Genomic DNA, 23,818 nt, shown 5'->3' with positions numbered 1-23,818 from the left:
CTCGTTAAACTGTTTCAGTCACGGTCAGCCGGTTTCTGGAAGCAACAAACAACACAGGAAGTCAGTGGAAGGAAAACAAAACCCCGACATGTGGTACAAGTGTTCAGTTCTTGGCAAGTATCGTGTAAGATTGTTGAAAATGTTGGGTCATACAAAAAACACGATTCTTTAGATTTGGTCCATAAGGCGATTGTGGTGCAAGTAGCACTGACCTAGATCTGAGGTCCTTCTTCCACTCTGACAAACACATTCGGAAGAAAGACATCGGATCATTTTGTGAGGTACTGGGCTTTGGCGCAGCGTGGAAAAGACATCGGAGAAGTAAAAGCTGCTCCCGCTGAAAGGATCATTACCTTTGCCAGGGGAGAGCTACACCTCCGGGGGAAAACCTGAGCTGGATCCAATTTACGGCAAGTCCTACCGGTGTCGCCGGAGGGTATGGGGAGGCCAGATCCATGTCTGACCATGAGCATCACGTTGTAGGAACATGGTCACTTCAGTATGGGTAAAATATTAGTCCAAGTCCTTGTGTTCTGAAGTTTCTTACACACACCCAGATCTTCTTAGACACCTCACACCACGAACCAGCGGGCGCTTGGAGGAGGTCTGCAGTCACCAATTGTAAGCAGGAAGTACTCACCTCTTACTCTCCAAATACTATTTTATACTACACAGAATATTGGAGTGATATTTCAAGAAGACATGAGGAGCAATCAGGAAAGTTTAATGGTTGGTGGTCACACCAGACTGGTGGAGTCTTGGACCATGAAGACAACACCGACGGTCTGACCTACTAAAGGTCTGCCTGTACTAAAACTTGTGCAAGTCAGCCACAAAAGATATTGGGTGGATTTTGATGAAACTTTCAGGAAACGTCAGAAACAGGATGAGGAACAATTGACACGGTTTTGGGGCCGATCAGAATCGTTTCTACGACGTTCTCTCGTTTCACGCTGGAGCTAAACATCTCTGCGTGTGTATGCTAGCAGCCCCGCCTCCACCCACACACACAAAGATGGTGGAGGACTGACACTGAATTGTTTGACTTTGGCGGTTGCGGTCAGAATCCAGTGAAAAGGGTTTGACATTAGAGGTTGCAGTGAGAATCCAGTGAAAAGTGTTTGACATTAGAGGTTGCAGTGAGAATCCAGTGAAAAGTGTTTGACATTAGAGGTTGCAGTGAGCATCCAGTGAATAGTGTTTGTAGTGAGTATCTAGTGAAAAGTGTTTGACATTAGAGGTTGCAGTGAGAATCCAGTGAAAAGTGTTTGACATTAGAGGTTGCAGTGAGAATCCAGTGAAAAGTGTTTGACATTAGAGGTTGCAGTGAGCATCCAGTGAATAGTGTTTGTAGTGAGTATCTAGTGAAAAGTGTTTGACATTAGAGGTTGCAGTGAAAATCCAGTGAAAAGTGTTTGAAATTAGAGGTTTTAGTGATAATCCAGTGAAAAGTGTTTGACATTAGAGGTTGCAGTGAGAATCCAGTGAAAAGTGTTTGACATTAGAGGTTGCAGTGAGTATCCAGTGAAAAGTGTTTGACATTAGAGGTTGCAGTGAGAATCCAGTGAAAAGTGTTTGACATTAGAGGTTGCAGTGAGAATCCAGTGAAAAGTGTTCGACATTGGAGGTTGCAGTGAGAATCCAGTGAAAAGTGTTTGACATTAGAGGTTGCAGTGAGTATCCAGTGAATAGTGTTTGCAGTGAGTATCTAGTAAAAAGTGTTTGACATTAGAGGTTGAAGTGCGAATGCAGTGAAAAGTGTTTGACATTGGAGGTTGCAGTGAGAATCCAGTGAAAGTGTTTGACATTAGAGGTTGCAGTGAGCATCCAGTGAATAGTGTTTGACATTAGAGGTTGCAGTGAGAATCCAGTGAAAAGTGTTCGACATTGGAGGTTGCAGTGCGAATCCAGTGAAAAGTGTTTGATGTTAGAGGTTGCAGTGAGCATCCAGTGAATAGTGTTTGCAGTGAGTATCTAGTGAAAAGTGTTTGACATTAGAGGTTGAAGTGAGAATCCAGTGAAAAATGTTTGACATTAGAGGTTGAAGTGAGAATCCAGTGAAAAGTGTTCGACATTGGAGGTTGCAGTGAGAATCCAGTGAAAAGTGTTTGATGTTAGAGGTTGGAGTGAGCATCCAGTGAAAAGTGTTTGACATTAGAGGTTGCAGTGAGCATCCAGTGAATAGTGTTTGACATTGGAGGTTGCAGTGAGCATCCAGTGAATAGTGTTTGCAGTGAGTATCTAGTGAAAAGTGTTTGACATTAGAGGTTGAAGTGAGAATCCAGTGAAAAATGTTTGACATTAGAGGTTGAAGTGAGAATCCAGTGATTAGTGTTTGACATTGGAGGTTGAAATAAGAATCTAATGAATAGTGTTTGACATTGGAGGTTGCAGTGAGAATCCAGTGAAGAGCGTTTGACATTGGAGGTTGCAGTGAGAATCCAGTGAAAGTGTTTGATATTAGAGGTTGGAGTGAGCATCCAGTGAAAAGTGTTTGACATTAGAGGTTGCAGTGAGTATCCAGTTAATAGTGTTTGCAGTGAGTATCTAGTGAAAAGTGTTTGACATTAGAGGTTGAAGTGAGAATCCAATGAAAAATGTTTGACATTAGAGGTTGAAGTGAGAATCCAGTGAATAGTGTTTGACATTAGTGGTTGAAATGAGAATTTAGTGAATAGTGTTTGACATTGGAGGTTGCAGTGAGAATCCAGCGAGAGTGTTTGACATTAAGAGGTTGAAATGAGAATCTCGTGAATAGTGTTTGACATTGGAGGTTGCAGTGAGAATCCAGCAAAGAGTGTTTGACATTGGAGGTTGCAGTAAGAATCCAGTGAAAAGTGTTTGACATTAGAGGTTGCAGTGAGCATCCAGTGAAAAGTGTTTGACATTAGAGGTGGAAGTGTGAATGCAGTGAAAAGTGTTTGACATTGGAGGTTGCAGTGAGAAGCCAGTGAAAAGTGTTTGACATTGGAGGTTGCAGTGAGAAGCCAGTGAAAAGTGTTTGACATTGGAGGTTGCAGTGAGAAGCCAGTGAAAAGTGTTTGACATTAGAGGTTGAAATGAGAATCTAGTGAATAGTGTTTGACATTGGAGGTTGCAGTGAGAATCCAGCAAAGAGTGTTTGACATTAGAGGTTGAAATGAGAATCTAGTGAATAGTGTTTGACATTGGAGGTTGCAGTGAGAATCCAGCGAAGAGTGTTTGACATTGGAGGTTGCAGTAAGAATCCAGTGAAAAGTGTTTGACATTAGAGGTTGCAGTGAGCATCCAGTGAATAGTGTTTAATATTGGAGGTTGCAGTGAGAATCCAGTGAAAAGTGTTTGACATTAGAGGTTGCAGTGAGTATCCAGTGAAAAGTGTTTGACATTGGAGGTTGCAGTGAGAATCCAGTGAAAAGTGTTTGACATTAGAGGTTGCAGTGAGTATCCAGTGAAAAGTGTTTGACTTTAGAGGTTGAAGTGAGAATCCAGTGAAAAGTGTTTGACATTAGAGGTTGCAGTGAGTATCCAGTGAAAAGTGTTTGACATTGGAGGTTGCAGTGAGAATCCAGTGAAAAGTGTTTGACATTAGAGGTTGCAGTGAGAATCCAGTGAAAAGTGTTTGATATTAGAGGTTGGAGTTAGCATCCAGTGAAAAGTGTTTGACATTAGAGGTTGCAGTGAGCATCCAGTGAAAAGTGTTTGACATTAGAGGTTGAAGTGAGAATCCAGTGAATAGTGTTTGACATTAGAGGTTGTAATGAGAATCTAGTGAATAGTGTTTGACATTGGAGGTTGCAGTGAGAATCCAGCGAAGAGTGTTTGACATTAGAGGTTGAAATGAGAATCTAGTGAATAGTGTTTGACATTGGAGGTTGCAGTGAGAATCCAGCGAAGAGTGTTTGACATTGGAGGTTGCAGTAAAAATCCAGTGAAAAGTGTTTGACATTGGAGGTTGCAGTGAGCATCCAGTGAAAAGTGTTTGACATTAGAGGTTGAAGTGCGAATGCAGTGAAAAGTGTTTGACATTAGAGGTTGCAGTGAGAATCCAGTGAAAAGTGTTTGACACTAGAGGTTGCAGTGAGTATCCAGTGAAAAGTGTTTGACTTTAGAGGTTGAAGTGAGAATCCAGTGAATAGTGTTTAACATTGGAGGTTGCAGTAAGAATCCAGTAAAAAGTGTTTGACATTAGAGGTTGAAGTGCGAATGCAGTGAAAAGTGTTTGACATTGGAGGTTGCAGTGAGAATCCAGGGAAAGTGTTTGACATTAGAGGTTGCAGTGAGCATCCAGTGAATAGTGTTTGCAGTGAGTATCTAGTGAAAAGTGTTTGACATTAGAGGTTGAAGTGAGAATCCAGTGAAAAATATTTGACATTAGAGGTTGAAGTGAGAATCTAGTGAATAGTGTTTGACATTGGAGGTTGCAGTGAGAATCCAGCGAATAGTGTTTGACATTGGAGGTTGCAGTAAGAATCCAGTGAAAAGTGTTTGACATTAGAGGTTGCAGTGAGCATCCAGTGAAAAGTGTTTGACATTGGAGGTTGCAGTGAGAATCCAGCGAAGAGTGTTTGACATTGGGGGTTGCAGTAAGAATCCAGTGAAAAGTGTTTGACATTAGAGGTTGCAGTGAGAAGCCAGTGAAAAGTGTTTGACATTGGAGGTTGCAGTGAGAAGCCAGTGAAAAGTGTTTGACATTGGAGGTTGCAGTGAGAAGCCAGTGAAAAGTGTTTGACATTGGAGGTTGCAGTGAGAAGCCAGTGAAAAGTGTTTGACATTAGAGGTTGAAATGAGAATCTAGTGAATAGTGTTTGACATTGGAGGTTGCAGTGAGAATCCAGCAAAGAGTGTTTGACATTAGAGGTTGAAATGAGAATCTAGTGAATAGTGTTTGACATTGGAGGTTGCAGTGAGAATCCAGCGAAGAGTGTTTGACATTGGAGGTTGCAGTAAGAATCCAGTGAAAAGTGTTTGACATTAGAGGTTGCAGTGAGCATCCAGTGAATAGTGTTTAATATTGGAGGTTGCAGTGAGAATCCAGTGAAAAGTGTTTGACACTAGAGGTTGCAGTGAGTATCCAGTGAAAAGTGTTTGACTTTAGAGGTTGAAGTGAGAATCCAGTGAATAGTGTTTAACATTGGAGGTTGCAGTAAGAATCCAGTAAAAAGTGTTTGACATTAGAGGTTGAAGTGCGAATGCAGTGAAAAGTGTTTGACATTGGAGGTTGCAGTGAGAATCCAGTGAAAGTGTTTGACATTAGAGGTTGCAGTGAGCATCCAGTGAATAGTGTTTGCAGTGAGTATCTAGTGAAAAGTGTTTGACATTAGAGGTTGAAGTGAGAATCCAGTGAAAAATATTTGACATTAGAGGTTGAAGTGAGAATCTAGTGAATAGTGTTTGACATTGGAGGTTGCAGTGAGAATCCAGCGAATAGTGTTTGACATTGGAGGTTGCAGTAAGAATCCAGTGAAAAGTGTTTGACATTAGAGGTTGCAGTGAGCATCCAGTGAAAAGTGTTTGATATTAGAGGTTGAAGTGCGAATGCAGTGAAAAGTGTTTGACATTAGAGGTTGAAGTGCGAATGCAGTGAAAAGTGTTTGACAATGGAGGTTGCAGTGAGCATCCAGTGAAGAGCGTTTGACATTGGAGGTTGCAGTGAGAACCCAGTGAAAAGTGTTTGACATTGGAGGTTGCAGTGAGAAGCCAGTGAAAAGTGTTTGACATTAGAGGTTGAAATGAGAATCTAGTGAATAGTGTTTGACATTGGAGGTTGCAGTGTGTAGAGATGGACTCACTTTTCTGTCATGTCAGCATGTGGTGTGGCTGCAGTGTCTTGCCCTCCCGTGAAGAGTCCACCTTCTGCAGGATTCTGCGGGATATTACGTTTGCTTCTGAGCTGCTTGGAGGAAAGAAACCCTTTCAGAGGACGCAGTGACACATCACAGCAACAAAAGGTGTGCCATGAAATCCAAGCACCAAATGTGGGCAAGAAATAGTGGACTCACCTTCCATACCAGCAGGAATATTAGCGCTAGGAAGGGAATAAGCAGCAGGGACAGAAGACTGCGCTCAACAGCCTCAGGAAGCAGTCGGGATTGTTGATCTGCAAACACACATTCTTCTTCTTCAAATTCATTCTTCTTCTGCAGTCCTGCACTATGTGGACTAACATATGGACTAACATATACAGTCTAAAATATACAGACTAACATATAAAGTCTAAAATATACAGACTAACACATGGACTAACATATACAGACTAACATATACGGACTAACATATACGGACTAACAAACAAAATAACATATACGAACTAACATATGCGGATTAACCTATACACACTAACATATATGGACTAACATATACAGACTAACATAAACAAAATAACATATACGAACTAACATATACGGATTAACATATACGCACTAACAGATATGGGCTAACATATGCAGACTAACAAAAAATAACATACGGACTAACATATGGACTAACATATAAAGTCTAAAATATACAGACTAACACATGGACTAAAATATACGGACTAACATATACGGACTAACATATATAGACTAACATATACAGACTAACAAACAAAATAACATATATACGGACTAACATATACAAATTAAAATATACGGACTAACATATACGGATTAACATACACGCACTAACAGATATGGACTAACATATACAGACTAACAAACAAAATAACATACAAACTAACACATGGACTAACATACAAAGTCTAAAATATACAGACTAACACATGGACTAAAATATACGGACTAACATATACGGACTAACATATATAGACTAACATATATAGACTAACATATACAGGCTAACAAACAAAATAACATATATACGGACTAACATATACGAATTAAAATATACGGACTAACACATACGGATTAACATATACGCACTAACAGATATGGACTAACATATACAGACTAACAAACAAAATAACATACGGACTAACATATAAAGTCTAAAATATACAGACTAACACATGGACTAAAATATACAGACTAACATATACGGACTAACATATACGGACTCACATATATGGACTAACATATACAGACTAACAAACAAAATAACATATATACGGACTAACATATACGAATTAAAATATACGGACTAACATATACAGACTAACATAAACAAAATAACATATACAAACTAAGATATACGGATTAACATATACACACTAACATATATGGACTAACATATACAGACTAACATAAACAAAATAACATATACGAACTAACATATACGGATTAACATATATACACACTAACAGATACGGAATAACATATACAGACTAACATATATACAGACTAACATAAACAAAATAACATATACGGACTAACATATACGGACTAACATATACAGTCTAACATATACAGACTAACACATACACTTACATACTTACACATGTACACACACACACACACACACACGCACACACACACACACACACACACACACACACACACACACACACACACACACACAATAAAGTGTGTGTAACAAGAAAATGTGTGACAAGCTAGTGTGTAACAAGAAAGGGTGTGTAACAAGATAGTGTGTAACAAGATAGTGTGTAACAAGAAAGTGTGTGTAACAAGAAAGGGTGTGACAAGAGAGTGTGTAACACGAAAGTGTGTGTAACAAGATAGTGTGTAACAAGAAAGTGTGTGACAAGAAAGTGTGTGTAACAAGAAAGTGTGTGCCAAGAGAGTATGTGAAAAGAGTGTGTAACACAAACGTGTGTGTAACTAGAGAGTGTATAACACAAAAATGTGTCTAACAAGAAAGTATGTGTTACAAGAAAGTGTAACAAGAAGGTGTGTAACAAGAAAGTGTAACAAGAAGGTGTGTAACAAGATGGTGTGTAACAAGAGAGTGAATTACAGGAAAGTGTGTGTAACAAGTAAGAGTGTAACAAGAAAGAGTGTAACAAGAAAGTGTGTGTAACAATAATGCGTATAACACAAAAGTGTGTCTAAGTAGAATTTGTGTAACAAGAGTGTCTAATACAAAAGTGTGTCTGACACGAAAGTGTGTGTAACAAGAAGGTGTGTAACAAGAACGTATGTGTAACAAGAAGGTGTGTAACAAGAAAGTATGTGTAACAAGAAAGTATGTGTAACAAGAAGGTGTGTAACAAGAACGTATGTGTAACAAGAAGGTGTGTAACAAGAAAGTATGTGTAACAAGAAGGTGTGTAACAAGAAAGTATGTGTAACAAGAAAGTATGTGTAACAAGGTGTGTAACAAGAAAGTATGTGTAACAAGAAGGTGTGTAACAAGAACGTATGTGTAACAAGAAGGTGTGTAACAAGAAAGTATGTGTAACAAGAAGGTGTGTAACAAGAACGTATGTGTAACAAGAAGGTGTGTAACAAGAAAGTATGTGTAACAAGAAGGTGTGTAACAAGAACGTATGTGTAACAAGAAGGTGTGTAACAAGAAAGTATGTGTAACAAGAAGGTGTGTAACAAGAATGTATGTGTAACAAGAAGGTGTGTAACAAGAAAGTATGTGTAACAAGAAAGTATGTGTAACAAGAAGGTGCGTAACAAGAAGGTGTGTAACAAGAAAGAACGTGTAACAAGAAGGTGTGTAACAAGAAAGTGTGTGTAACAAGTAAGAGTGTAACAAGAAAGAGTGTGACAAGAAAGTGTGTGTAACATTAATGCGTGTAACACAAAAGTGTATCTAAGAAGAATCTGTGTAACAAGAGAGTGTCTAACACAAAAGTGTGTCTGACACGAAAGTGTGTGTAACAAGAAAGTATGTGTAACAAGAAGGTGTGTAACAAGAAAGAATGTGTAACAAAAAGGTGTGTAACAAGAAAGTATGTGTAACAAGAAGGTGTGTAACAAGAAGGTGTGTAACAAGAAAGTGTGTAACAAAGTGTGTAACAAGAAAGTGTGTAACAAGAAGGTGTGTAACAAGAAAGTGTGTAACAAGAAAGTGTGTAACAAGAAGGTATGTAACAAGATGGTGTGTAACAAGAAAGTGTGTAACAAGAAGGTGTGTAACAAGAAAGTGTGTAACAAGAAAGTGTGTAACAAGAAGGTATGTAACAAGAAGGTGTGTAACAAAAAGGTGTACGACAATCAAAATGATGAACAATCTTGCAAACAACAACAACAACATGCACAGACGTACGTGATTGGCAGCTTGTCGACCAATCACACGGTGAGCTGGGACTGCTGGACACTGGCGGTCCTGAAAAAGAGCCAAGATAAAAATGTCAGTAAAAGCAGAAACATGTAGTAGATACTATAGTACTTACTGAATATTTGAGTATTGTATAGTATGTAGTGTACGGAGAGACTACTGTACTTAGTAGATATATGAGCAATTATAAGTATTGTGTAGTATCTAGTATAAGTAGAGACTACAGTACTTAGTGGATATATGAATATTGTATAGTATGTAGTATAAGTGAAGACTACAGTACTTAGTGGATATACGAGCAAGTATGAGTATTGTGTAGTATGTAGTATAAGTAGAGACTATAATACTTAGTGGATATATGAGTAATGTATAGTATGTAGTATAAATAGAGATTACAGTACTTAGTGGAGATATTAGTATTGTATAGTATGTAGTATAAATAGAGATTACAGTACTTAGTGGAGATATTAGTATTGTATAGTATGTAGTATAAATAGAGATTACAGTACTTAGTGGATAGATGAGTATTGTATAGTATGATGTATAAGTGGATACTACAGTATTTAGTGGATATATGAGCAATTATGAGTATTGTGTAGTATGTAGTATAAGTAGAGATTACAGTACTTAGTGGATAAATGAGTATTGTGTAGTATCTAGTATAAGTAGAGACTACAGTACTTAGTGGATATACTGTACGAGCAAGAACGAGTATTGCGTTTTTGTTTTACCTGTAGTATAATTTTGTATTGCGCGCAACAAACCATTCCTATTGTCATAGTTTCTTAAAAAACAACATCAACAACAACAACAACATAAAGAACAACAACATCAAAAACAAAACAACATCAGCAACATCAAAAACATCAGCAAGAACAAAAACATTCACATCAAAAACAGCATAGACAACATAAAAACAATAAAAACAACAACATTAACAAAAACAACAACAACATAAAAACATCAACAACATCAAAAACAACAATCAAAACATCAAAATTATAAACAATAATAACAACAATAACAACATCAATAACATCAACAACACCACCAAAAACAACATAATCAACATAAAAACAACATTAACAACAACAACATTAACAACATTATCAAAAACATCAACAACAACATCAATAACATCAAAAACAACATCAATTACATCAACAACAACATCAATAACATCAACAATAACATAAAAAAACAACATCAAAAACATCAAAAACAACATCAATAACATCAAAAACAACATAAAAACCAACATAATCAACATAAAAAACAACAACATTAACATCAACAACATTATCAAAACATCAACAAAAACAACATCAACACCATCAAAAACAACATAATTAACATAAAACACAACAACAAAAACAACATCATAATCAACCACATCAAAAACCAAAACAACATCAGCAACATCAAAAACAACATAAACAACAACAAAAACATTCACATAAAAAACAACATAATCACCATCAAAATTATAAAACAACGACAACATTAACAACAACATTAAAAAAAACAAAAACATCACAAACAACAACAACAACATAAAACACAACATTTAAAAAACATCAGTAACATCAAAAACAACATCAATAACATCGACAACAACAACATCAAAAACAACATAAACAACATCAAACACATAAAAAACAACAACATTAACATCAACAACATTATCAAAAAATCAACAAAAACAACATCAATACCATCAAAAACAACATAATTAACATAAAACACAACAACAAAAACAACATAATCAACAACCACATCAAAAACCAAAACAACATCAGCAACATCAACAACAACAACAAAAACATTCATATAAAAAACAACATAATCAACATCAAAATTATAAAACAACGACAACATTAAGAACAACATTAACAAAAACATCAGAAACAACAACAACAACATCAAAAACAACAACAGTAACATCAAAAACAACAAAAATAACATCAACAACAACAACATCAATAACATCAAGGGCAACATCAAAAACAACATCAAAAACAACATCAACAACATTATCAAAAACATCAAGAACAACATTAACAACAACAACCGTGTTATATTATCATGTCTCTGCGTTATGTTCCATGGTTTTGCACCTGGTCCTCACTCTCCCTCTCCCCCCAGTGCAGAGTCCAGGTCTCAGGGCACACCTGACCCCAGTTAGTGGGCCACTGTTTAACCGACCAGGTTGAGCTGTGTGTTGCTGTTTAGTTTCTGACTTTGCCAAAGTCCCAGCTCTTCCAAAACCACGTTGGACCCTGTTGGATGTTGTTACCTCGACAATAAAGAGGTAGATCCACCTCTGCATCTTGGACCTGCGCCTCACAATCCTAGCCGGATGTTGTTCCACTTTGTCACCGCTGGCTTAGCTGGTGTGGAGCTAAAAGGGGCGTGTCTTATCAATGTGTCTGATGTCATCACCACTTCCTGTCCATACCTTAATGTGTACCGTGTGGTAAGTCAGTATTCAACCCAATGTTCCAATGTGAAGTCCACTTGGAAGAAAAAGATGACATTTTTGGGCCATGTTGACATTGGAAGTATGAAAAAATCTGTTCTGTGGGTAGGCTGCACTCAGGGGTATGGCAGGGTAGACCATGGACAAAGAGGGCAAGGTACACCCTGGAAAAGGAAGGCGGGGTACACCCTGGACAAGGAAGGCATTGTACACCCTGGACAAAGAGGGCAAGGTACACCCTGGACAAGGAAGGCGGTGTAAACCCTGGACAAAGAGGGCAAGGTACACCCTGGACAAGGAAGGAGGGGTAAACCCTGGACAAAGAGGGCAAGGTACACCCTGGACAAGGAAGGCAGAGTACACCCTGGACAAGGAAGGCGGAGTACATCCTGGACAAGGAAGGCGGAGTACATCCTGGACAAGGAAGACGGGGTACACCCTGGACAAGGAAGGCGGGGTAAACCCTGGACAAAGAGGGCAAGGTACACCCTGGACAAGGAAGGCGGAGTACATCCTGGACAAGGAAGGCGGAGTACATCCTGGACAAGGAAGACGGGGTACACCCTGGACAAGGAAGGCGGGGTAAACCCTGGACAAAGAGGGCAAGGTACACCCTGGACAAGGAAGGCGGAGTACACCCTGGACAAGGAAGGCGGGTACACCCTGGACAAGGAAGGCGGTGTACACCCTGGACAAGGAAGGCATTGTACACCCTGGACAAAGAGGGCAAGGTACACCCTGGACAAGGAAGGCGGGGTAAACCCTGGACAAAGAGGGCAAGGTACACCCTGGACAAGGAAGGCGGGGTAAACCCTGGACAAAGAGGGCAAGGTACACCCTGGACAAGGAAGGCGGAGTACACCCTGGACAAGGAAGGCGGTGTACACCATGGACAAGGAAGGCGGTGTACACCCTGGACAAGGAAGGCGGGGTACACCCTCGACAAAGAGGGCAAAGTACACCCTGGACAAGAAAGGGGGATACTCTCTGGACAAGGAAGGCAGGGTATACCCTGGACAAAGAAGGCGGCGTACACCATGGACACCTGTGGATCCCACCTGAGGATCCCACCTGTGGATTGCACCTGAGGATCCCACCTGTGGATCCCATCTGAGGATCACCTGAGGATCACACCTGAGTATCCCACCTGTTATTCCCACCTGCGGATCCCACCTGAGGGTCCCACCTGTGGATTCCACCTGAGGATCCCACCTGGGGATCCCATCTGAGGATCCCATCCGAGGATCACTTGAGGATCACACCTGAGGATTCCACCTGTGATTCCCACTTGTGATTCCCACCTGAGGATCCCACCTTAGGATCCCAACTGAGGATCCCTAAAGAGAGAGCAGGAACTCACCTTTGAAATGTTCTTCTGTGGGGGTGTTTGGCGTGGTGGGACAGGGGGGAGGCTCGCAGTCATCAGAGAGTTCTGGATGCTGTGCACTTGTAAGGAAGTCAGTAACAAAGTCAAAGTATTTCTCCGTGGGCCACCTTTCTTCCCGGTAGTGGCACTCAAAGTCGTACATGACGGGCTCCTGCAGACCACAAGGAGACAAAAGTCACGTTGAGAGAAGAAGTCACAAAATCCTTCTGCAAAGACATCATTGTTGGCTATGTTCTTGCTGATGGTGAAGAAGAAGAGACGCTACTTGCCACACCTGGTGTCCACCCAGGTCAGGAACTAAGTCCACGTTTACACTGCACACCAAATCTGATCTCTTGGCCCTCAAGTGACACGGGTCGGATTTTTGTTGCCAGTCTGAACACTCCAAAGTGCTTCAGATCCGATCTTTTGGCATCAGATTCAGACCACATCAGGAGGTAGTCCTGAATCTGATTGGAATCTATCCCATTCCATTCATTTTCTATCACGGGGGGTGCTGGAGCCTATCCCAGCTGCACACGGGCAGAAGGCGGGGTCTGATTGGAATCTGATCTTTTCAAATATGACTTCAGTCTGAACACAATGTGACCTGAATGTGACTTTTTAGTCATCTTTGGGTGATCTACGTCACTCGCGTGTGCGATGGAAACACGCGTAGTCGCCAGGAATTGGATATTGCGTTCAAAGAACTCCCGCTTATTAGTGATTCCCAGAGCCCAAAAAAAAGTCTGCGGGCTATAGAGCGTTTTCTATTGGGGCTCCAGTACTCTGGAATGCCCTCCCGGTAACAGTTAGAGATGCTACCTCAGTAGAAGCATTTAAGTCCCATCTTAAAACTCATTTGTATACTCTAGCCTTTAAGTAGACCCCCCTTTTAGACCAGTTGATCTGCCGTTTATTTTCTGCTCTGCCCCCCTCTCCTTCGTGGAGGTGGGGGGCACAGGTATGGTGGCCACGGATGAAGCGCTGGGTCGGGACCCAGGGTGGACCACTCGTCTGTGCATTGGTTGGGGACGTCTCTGCGCTGCTGACCTGTCTCCGCTCGGGATGGTTTCCTGCTGGCCCCACTATGGACTGGACTCTCACTATTATGTTAGATCCACTATGGACTGGACTCTCACTATTATGTTAGATCCACTAAGGACTGAACTCTCACAATATTATGTTAGATCCACTATGGACTGGACTCTCGCTATTATGTTAGATCCACTATGGACTGGACTCTCACACTATTATGTTAGATCCACTATGGACTGGACTCTCACACTATTATGTTAGAGCCATTATGGACTAGACTCTCACACTATTATGTTAGATCCACTATGGACTGGACTCACACTATTATGTTAGATCCACTATGGACTGGACTCTCACACTATTATGTTAGATCCACTATGGACTAGACTCTCACACTATTATGTTAGATCCACTATGGACTGGACTCTCACACTATTATGTTAGATCCACTATGGACTGGACTCTCACTATTATGTTATATCCACTATGGACTGGACTCTCACAATTATGTTATATCCACTATGGACTGGACTCAACACTATTATGTTAGATCCACTACGGACTGTACTCTCACTATTATGTTAGATCCACTATGGACTGGACTCTCACAATACTATGTTAGATCCACTATGGACTGGACTCTCACACTATTATGTTAGATCCACTACGGACTGGACTCTCACTATTATGTTAGATCCACTATGGACTGGACTCTCACACTATTATGTTAGATCCAGTATGGACTGGACTAACACTATTATGTTGGATCCACTATGGACTGGACCCTCACTATTATGTTAGATCCACTACGGACTGTACTCTCACTATTATGTTGGATCCACTATGGACTGGACTCTCACAATATTATGTTAGATCCACTACGGACTGGACTCTCACTATTATGTTAGATCCACTAAGGACTGAACTCTCACAATATTATGTTAGATCCACTATGGACTGGACTCTCACTATTATGTTAGATCCACTATGGACTGGACTCTCACACTATTATGTTAGATCCACTATGGACTGGACTCACACTATTATGTTAGATCCACTATGGACTGGACTCATACTATTATGTTAGATCCACTATGGACTGGACTCTCACACTATTATGTTAGATCCACTATGGACTGGACTCTCACTATTATGTTAGATCCACTATGGACTGGACTCTCACTATTATGTTAGATCCACTATGGACTAGACTCTCACAATATTATGTTAGATCCACTATGGACTGGACTCTCACACTATTATGTTAGATCCACTATGGACTGGACTCTCACACTCACACAAAATGTTTCACAATACAAACTTTTCCATTGACAAACCCTGTTCAAGAACCAATGAAGTTGGTAGATCAAAGTTCTTCTGTACTTAAGTCCGGTATAAGATTTATTGTCCAATGAAGGATGTGCGGAGTCTGGGTGATGCATTTGATCGTGAAAAACAAATCCTTTCTGGCTAAAGAGGGATTATTATTAAGCTGGGATGTTTTCTCCTGGAGGAACTTACCACAGAGCCCATGTTGAGCCGTAGTTCTTGGAGCATTTGTATAAATATGCTAATATCTTTTCTGTTGGATGAAATGTTCCCGAACTTGTGCGCTAAATCCTGCAAACTCTCTTCCAAGTAGAAGACGTTGAGTTTTACCCAGCACATGGCGGCCTGGAAGACAAGGAGCAGACACAAACCAGCTGAGTTACGTAGACCTCACCCGAGCTGCCCTCAGCCAGGCCGGTCTGGACAAGAGTCTAAGGTTAGACAAGGTTTGGTGGAAAAGTGACACGAAGGAAAGGGTCAGGCTCGTCTTCCACTAGTTGTGTTTCTAGCTTGATGACTGAGCACGCCACACAAAAACTGTGATGACTGAGCACGCCACACAAACATTGCGATGACTGTGCACACCACACAACCATTGTGATGACTGTGCATGCCACACAAACATTGTGATGACTGATCACACCACACAAACATTGTGAGGACTGAGCACGCCACACAAACATTGTGATGACTGTGCACGCCACACAAACATTGTGATGACTGAACACGTCACACAAAAATTGTGAGGACTGAGCACACCACACAAACATTGTGAGGACTGAGCACGCCACACAAACATTGTGATGACTGAGCACGCCACACAACCATTGTGATGACTGTGCATGCCATGCAAACATTGTGAGGACTTAGCACGCCACACAAACATTGTGAGGACTGAGCACGCCACACAACCATTGTGATGACTGTGCATGCCACACAAACATTGTGAGGACTGAGCACGCCACACAAACATTGTGAGGACTGAGCACGCCACACAAACATTGTGAGGACTGAGCACGCCACACAAACATTGTGATGACTGAACACGTCACACAAAAATTGTGAGGACTGAGCACACCACACAAACATTGTGAGGACTGAGCACGCCACACAAACATTGTGAGGACTGAGCACGCCACACAAACATTGTGAGGACTGAGCACGCCACACAAACATTGTGATGACTGAATACGTCACACAAAAATTGTGAGGACTGAGCACACCACACAAACATTGTGAGGACTGAGCACGCCACACAAACATTGTGATGACTGAGCACGCCACACAACCATTGTGATGACTGTGCATGCCATGCAAACATTGTGAGGACTTAGCACGCCACACAAACATTGTGAGGACTGAGCACGCCACACAACCATTGTGATGACTGTGCATGCCATGCAAACATTGTGAGGACTGAGCACACCACACAGACATTGTGATGACTGAGCACGCCACACAAACATTGTGATGACTGATCACACCACACAAACATTGTGAGGACTGAGCACGCCACACAAACATTGTGATGACTGTGCACGCCACACAAACATTGTGATGACTGAACACGTCACACAAAAATTGTGAGGACTGAGCACACCACACAAACATTGTGAGGACTGAGCACGCCACACAAACATTGTGAGGACTGAGCACGCCACACAAACATTGTGAGGACTGAGCACGCCACACAAACATTGTGATGACTGAACACGTCACACAAAAATTGTGAGGACTGAGCACACCACACAAACATTGTGAGGACTGAGCACGCCACACAAACATTGTGATGACTGAGCACGCCACACAACCATTGTGATGACTGTGCATGCCATGCAAACATTGTGAGGACTTAGCACGCCACACAAACATTGTGAGGACTGAGCACGCCACACAACCATTGTGATGACTGTGCATGCCATGCAAACATTGTGAGGACTGAGCACACCACACAGACATTGTGATGACTGAGCACGCCACACAAACATTGTGATGACTGATCACACCACACAAACATTGTGAGGACTGAGCACGCCACACAAACATTGTGATGACTGTGCACGCCACACAAACATTGTGATGACTGAACACGTCACACAAAAATTGTGAGGACTGAGCACACCACACAAACATTGTGAGGACTGAGCACGCCACACAAACATTGTGATGACTGAGCACGCCACACAAACATTGTGATGACTGAGCACGCCACACAACCATTGTGATGACTGTGCATGCCATATAAACATTGTGAGGACTTAGCACGCCACACAAACATTGTGAGAACTGAGCACGCCACACAAACATTGTGATGACTGAGCACGCCACACAACCATTGTGATGACTGTGCATGCCACACAAACATTGTGATGACTGATCACACCACACAAACATTGTGAGGACTGAGCACGCCACACAAACATTGTGATGACTGTGCAAGCCACACAACCATTGTGATGACTGTGCACGCCACACAAACATTGTGATGACTGAGCACGCCACACAACCATTGTGATGACTGAGCACGCCACACAACCATTGTGATTACTGTGCATGCCATACAAACATTGTGAGGACTGAGAACGCCACACAAACATTGGGATGACTGAGCACGCCACACAAACATTGTGATGACTGAGCACGCCACACAACCATTGTGATGACTGAGCACGCCACACAACCATTGTGATGACTGTGCACACCACACAAACATTGTGATGACTGAGCACGCCACACAAACATTGTGATGACTGAGCACGCCACACAAACATTGTGATGACTGAGCACGCCACACAAACATTGTGATGACTGAGCACGCCACACAAACATTGTGATGACTGAACACGTCCACACAAACGTTGTGAGGACTGAGCACGCCACACAAACATTGTGATGACTGAGCATGCCACACAACCATTGTGATGACTGTGCACACCACACAAACATTGTGATGACTGTGCACACCACACAAACATTGTGATGACTGTGCACACCACACAAACATTGTGATGACTGAGCACGCCACACAAACATTGTGATGACTGAGCACGCCACACAAACATTGTGATGACTGAGCACGCCACACAAACATTGTGATGACTGAACACGTCCACACAAACGTTGTGAGGACTGAGCACGCCACACAAACATTGTGATGACTGAGCATGCCACACAACCATTGTGATGACTGTGCACACCACACAAACATTGTGATGACTGAGCACGCCACACAACCATTGTGATGACTGAGCACGCCACACAACCATTGTGATTACTGTGCATGCCATACAAACATTGTGAGGACTGAGAACGCCACACAAACATTGTGATGACTGAGCATGCCACACAACCATTGTGATGGCTGTGCACACCACACAAACATTGTGAGGACTGAGCACGCCTCACAAACATTGTGATGACTGTGCACACCACACAAACATTGTGAGGACTGAGCACGCCACACAAACATTGTGAGAACTGAGCACGCCACACAAACATTGTGAGGACTGTGCACGCCTCACAAACATTGTGATGACTGAACACGCCACACAAACGTTGTGAGGACTGAGCACGCCACACAAACATTGTGATGACTGAACACGCCACGCAACCATTGTGATGACTGTACACAACACACAAACATTGTGAAGACTGAGCACACCACACAAACATTGTGATGACTGAGCACGCCACACAACCATTGTGATGACTGAGCACGCCACACAAACATTGTGATGACTGAGCACGCCACACAAACATTGTGATGACTGTGCATGCCACACAAACATTGTGATGACTGTGCACGCCACACAAACATTGTGATGACTGAACACGCCACACAAACGTTGTGAGGACTGAGCACGCCACATAAACATTGCGATGACTGAGCACGCCACACAACCATTGTGATGACTGTGCATGCCACACAAACATTGTGATGACTGATCACACCACACAAACATTGTGAGGACTGAGCACGCCACACAAACATTGGGATGACTGAGCACGCCACACAACCATTGTGATGACTGTGCATGCCACACAAACATTGTGATGACTGATCACACCACACAAACATTGTGAGGACTGAGCACGCCACACAAACATTGTGATGACTGAGCACGCCACACAAACATTGTGATGACTGAGCACGCCACACAACCATTGTGATGACTGAGCACGCCACACAACCATTGTGATGACTGTGCACACCACACAAACATTGTGATGACTGAGCACGCCACACAAACATTGTGATGACTGAGCACGCCACACAAACATTGTGATGACTGAACACGTCCACACAAACGTTGTGAGGACTGAGCACGCCACACAAACATTGTGATGACTGAGCATGCCACACAACCATTGTGATGACTGTGCACACCACACAAACATTGTGATGACTGTGCACACCACACAAACATTGTGATGACTGAGCACGCCACACAACCATTGTGATGACTGAGCACGCCACACAACCATTGTGATTACTGTGCATGCCATACAAACATTGTGAGGACTGAGAACGCCACACAAACATTGTGATGACTGAGCATGCCACACAACCATTGTGATGGCTGTGCACACCACACAAACATTGTGAGGACTGAGCACGCCACACAAACATTGTGAGAACTGAGCACACCACACAAACATTGTGAGGACTGAGCACGCCTCACAAACATTGTGATGACTGTGCACACCACACAAACATTGTGAGGACTGAGCACGCCACACAAACATTGTGAGAACTGAGCACGCCACACAAACATTGTGAGGACTGTGCACGCCTCACAAACATTGTGATGACTGAACACGCCACACAAACGTTGTGAGGACTGAGCACGCCACACAAACATTGTGATGACTGAACACGCCACGCAACCATTGTGATGACTGTACACAACACACAAACATTGTGAAGACTGAGCACACCACACAAACATTGTGATGACTGAGCACGCCACACAACCATTGTGATGGCTGTGCATGCCATACAAACATTGTGAGGACTTAGCACGCCACACAGAAATTGTGATGACTGAGCACGCCACACAACCATTGTGATGACTGTGCATGCCATACAAACATTGTGATGACTGAGCACGCCACACAAACATTGTGATGACTGAGCACGCCACACAAACATTGTGAGGACTGAGCACGCCACACAAACATTGTGAGGACTGTGCACGCCACACAAACATTGTGATGACTGAGCACGCCACACAAACATTGTGATGACTGAGCACGCCACACAAACATTGTGAGGACTGAGCACGCCACACAAACATTGTGATGACTGAGCACGCCACACAAACATTGTGAGGACTGAGCACGCCACACAAACATTGTGAGGACTGAGCATGCCACACAAACATTGTGAGGATTGAGCACGCCACACAAACATTGTGAGGACTGAGCACGCCACACAAACATTGTGAGGACTGAGCACGCCACACAAACATTGGGCACAAACATGCTGACCAAAGGTTCCATCAATGGAGGAAAGTCTTACCTCTTCTTTTGGAACGTATTGTACAGGAATTTTGTAGTCTTTGGGAATATTATGTTTCTGTGGGAGGACAAGACAATACAAAGTGAAATAAATTATTGACTTTTTAGTAGCCTGGCAAGTTTCCTAGCAACCATAAATGAAAATCCAGCTGCCGCCCCTAAAATGTGCAGAGCTCCAAATTATGTTTGAGCACAAAATGTTTCTTTAGAAATTGTAGTATTTCTAAGATGTCAACAAGGGATCGATAGGATTTTATCAATTACGATACCAATATGGATATTCCTTACCGACACAAGCATGCATCGGCACTCTTATCGCTACTATATGTCATTTGTGTAAATAAAGATGTGAAAATACAGGTAAAAGCCAGTAAATTAGAATATTTTGAAAAACTTGATTTATTTCAGTAATTGCATTCAAATGGTGTAACTTGTACATTATATTTATTCATTGCACACAGACTGATGCATTCAAATGTTTATTTCATTTAATTTTGATGATTTGAAGTGGCAACAAATGAAAATCCAAAATTCCGTGTGTCACAAAATTAGAATATTACTTAAGGCTAATACAAAAAAGGGATTTTTAGAAATGTTGGCCAACTGAAAAGTATGAAAATGAAAAATATGAGCATGTACAATACTCAATACTTGGTTGGAGCTCCTTTTGCCTCAATTACTGCGTTAATGCGGCGTGGCATGGAGTCGATGAGTTTCTGGCACTGCTCAGGTGTTATGAGAGCCCAGGTTGCTCTGATAGTGGCCTTCAACTCTTCTGCGTTTTTGGGTCTGGCATTCTGCATCTTCCTTTTCACAATACCCCACAGATTTTCTATGGGGCTAAGGTCAGGGGAGTTGGCGGGCCAATTTAGAACAGAAATACCATGGTCCGTAAACCAGGCACGGGTAGATTTTGCGCTGTGTGCAGGCGCCAAGTCCTGTTGGAACTTGAAATCTCCATCTCCATAGAGCAGGTCAGCAGCAGGAAGCATGAAGTGCTCTAAAACTTGCTGGTAGACGGCTGCGTTGACCCTGGATCTCAGGAAACAGAGTGGACCGACACCAGCAGATGACATGGCACCCCAAACCATCACTGATGGTGGAAACTTTACACTAGACTTCAGGCAACGTGGATCCTGTGCCTCTCCTGTCTTCCTCCAGACTCTGGGACCTCGATTTCCAAAGGAAATGCAAAATTTGCATGGTTGGGTGATGGTTTGGGGTGCCATGTCATCTGCTGGTGTCGGTCCACTCTGTTTCCTGAGATCCAGGGTCAACGCAGCCGTCTACCAGCAAGTTTTAGAGCACTTCATGCTTCCTGCTGCTGACCTGCTCTATGGAGATGGAGATTTCAAGTTCCAACAGGACTTGGCGCCTGCACACAGCGCAAAATCTACCCGTGCCTGGTTTACGGACCATGGTATTTCTGTTCTAAATTGGCCCGCCAACTCCCCTGACCTTAGCCCCATAGAAAATCTGTGGGGTATTGTGAAAAGGAAGATGCAGAATGCCAGACCCAAAAACGCAGAAGAGTTGAAGGCCACTATCAGAGCAACCTGGGCTCTCATAACACCTGAGCAGTGCCAGAAACTCATCGACTCCATGCCACGCCGCATTAACGCAGTAATTGAGGCAAAAGGAGCTCCAACCAAGTATTGAGTATTGTACATGCTCATATTTTTCATTTTCATACTTTTCAGTTGGCCAACATTTCTAAAAATCCCTTTTTTGTATTAGCCTTAAGTAATATTCTAATTTTGTGACACACGGAATTTTGGATTTTCATTTGTTGCCACTTCAAATCATCAAAATTAAATGAAATAAACATTTGAATGCATCAGTCTGTGTGCAATGAATAAATATAATGTACAAGTTACACCTTTTGAATGCAATTACTGAAATAAATCAAGTTTTTCAAAATATTCTAATTTACTGGCTTTTACCTGTATTAGGTCTGTCAAACCATTAAAAATATTTAATCCCAATTAATGGCATTTTATTCATAGTTAACTCAAACTATCCTGTATTATTGAAAATAGTTATAATTGTTCATCATTAATAAGTGTGCCCAGGACAAGTCAATGTTTTAATAGCATTCATTTGCTTTAATGAAATGTTATTAAAACATTATGCTTTCTTTAAACAGCTCAACACAAAAATGACACCGACATATTTTGATTGACAATTAAAAAAATGTAATTTTGTTGCGTAATTAGACCGATGTAATGCGTAGAGCTATTGTCGTGTGATTGGTTTGAGAAAGTCGTGAAAATCTCTGATTAAAAAAGTCACTCTAAACTTCCTGCCTACAGTCTTTCATTTCTGCTGAGCTTTTATGTCATCTTACTAAAACAGTTCGAGTAACAATCTATATTTGATGTTATAAATGCAATAAACTAATGTAAACACGCAAGTGAAGCTAGGCATGTGCATTTCTGATCGCTATTTTCCCGCTTGTGGCTCAACAGTAAATAGTCAAATCAGCCACATTTCCCCACGCTAGGGAGTGGGGTAGAAAAGGAGTCGGGACTCGTTAATCGCACATCGTAAAAGATGAGTGCCCATAAAGGAACACTTTAGTATTGCGCTAACTTTGACAGCCCTAGGAAAAACACACTTTTATTAGCACAAGAGGTTGCACACCAGCAACATCATGTGACATCTCACAGCAGGGAAGGATTTTTATCAACAGCTGCTTTTTAAGTCCTAAAAAAGTCAACTTTGTTTGCTAATGCAGTTGTTATGTCGTCTTCTTGTAAAGAGCACACACATCCATCCCTTCATTGCAATTACACTCACCATATCATCCATCCATTCTCTATTGCTTGTTCCTATGATAACATTTAAAATATTAGGAATAAAATAATAAATAATAAAGTAAAATAACATTCATGTATGGCATTCATGTGCAGAGC

General features: G+C 41.8%; 1 protein-coding gene across 2 annotated transcripts in view; it reads right to left on the bottom strand.

The window, feature by feature from the left end:
* kitlga (kit ligand a) overlaps positions 1-23,818 on the bottom strand; it is a 137,377-nt gene that overhangs the window by 1,169 nt on the left and 112,390 nt on the right. The window contains exons 3-9 of one of the 2 annotated variants that reach the window (XM_061969347.2): positions 20,905-20,961; positions 15,576-15,728; positions 13,011-13,188; positions 9,160-9,219; positions 5,982-6,079; positions 5,772-5,875; positions 1-35 (exon numbers count right to left, since the gene is read on the bottom strand). The exon at positions 1-35 is cut by the window's left edge and continues 9 nt beyond it. In XM_061969347.2, the coding sequence (XP_061825331.1) occupies positions 5-35; positions 5,772-5,875; positions 5,982-6,079; positions 9,160-9,219; positions 13,011-13,188; positions 15,576-15,728; positions 20,905-20,961 (681 nt within the window). In that variant the 3' untranslated portion in view covers positions 1-4. The remainder of the gene's footprint in view (positions 36-5,771; positions 5,876-5,981; positions 6,080-9,159; positions 9,220-13,010; positions 13,189-15,575; positions 15,729-20,904; positions 20,962-23,818) is intronic. The other variant, XM_061969348.2, reaches the window with a different exon arrangement.

Source organism: Nerophis lumbriciformis, linkage group LG10, assembly GCF_033978685.3.
Source record: "Nerophis lumbriciformis linkage group LG10, RoL_Nlum_v2.1, whole genome shotgun sequence".
NCBI lineage: Eukaryota > Metazoa > Chordata > Actinopteri > Syngnathiformes > Syngnathidae > Nerophis > Nerophis lumbriciformis.
The sequence above is the reverse complement of the archived record's forward strand: the minus strand, read 5'-3'. Positions and strand labels throughout refer to the sequence as shown.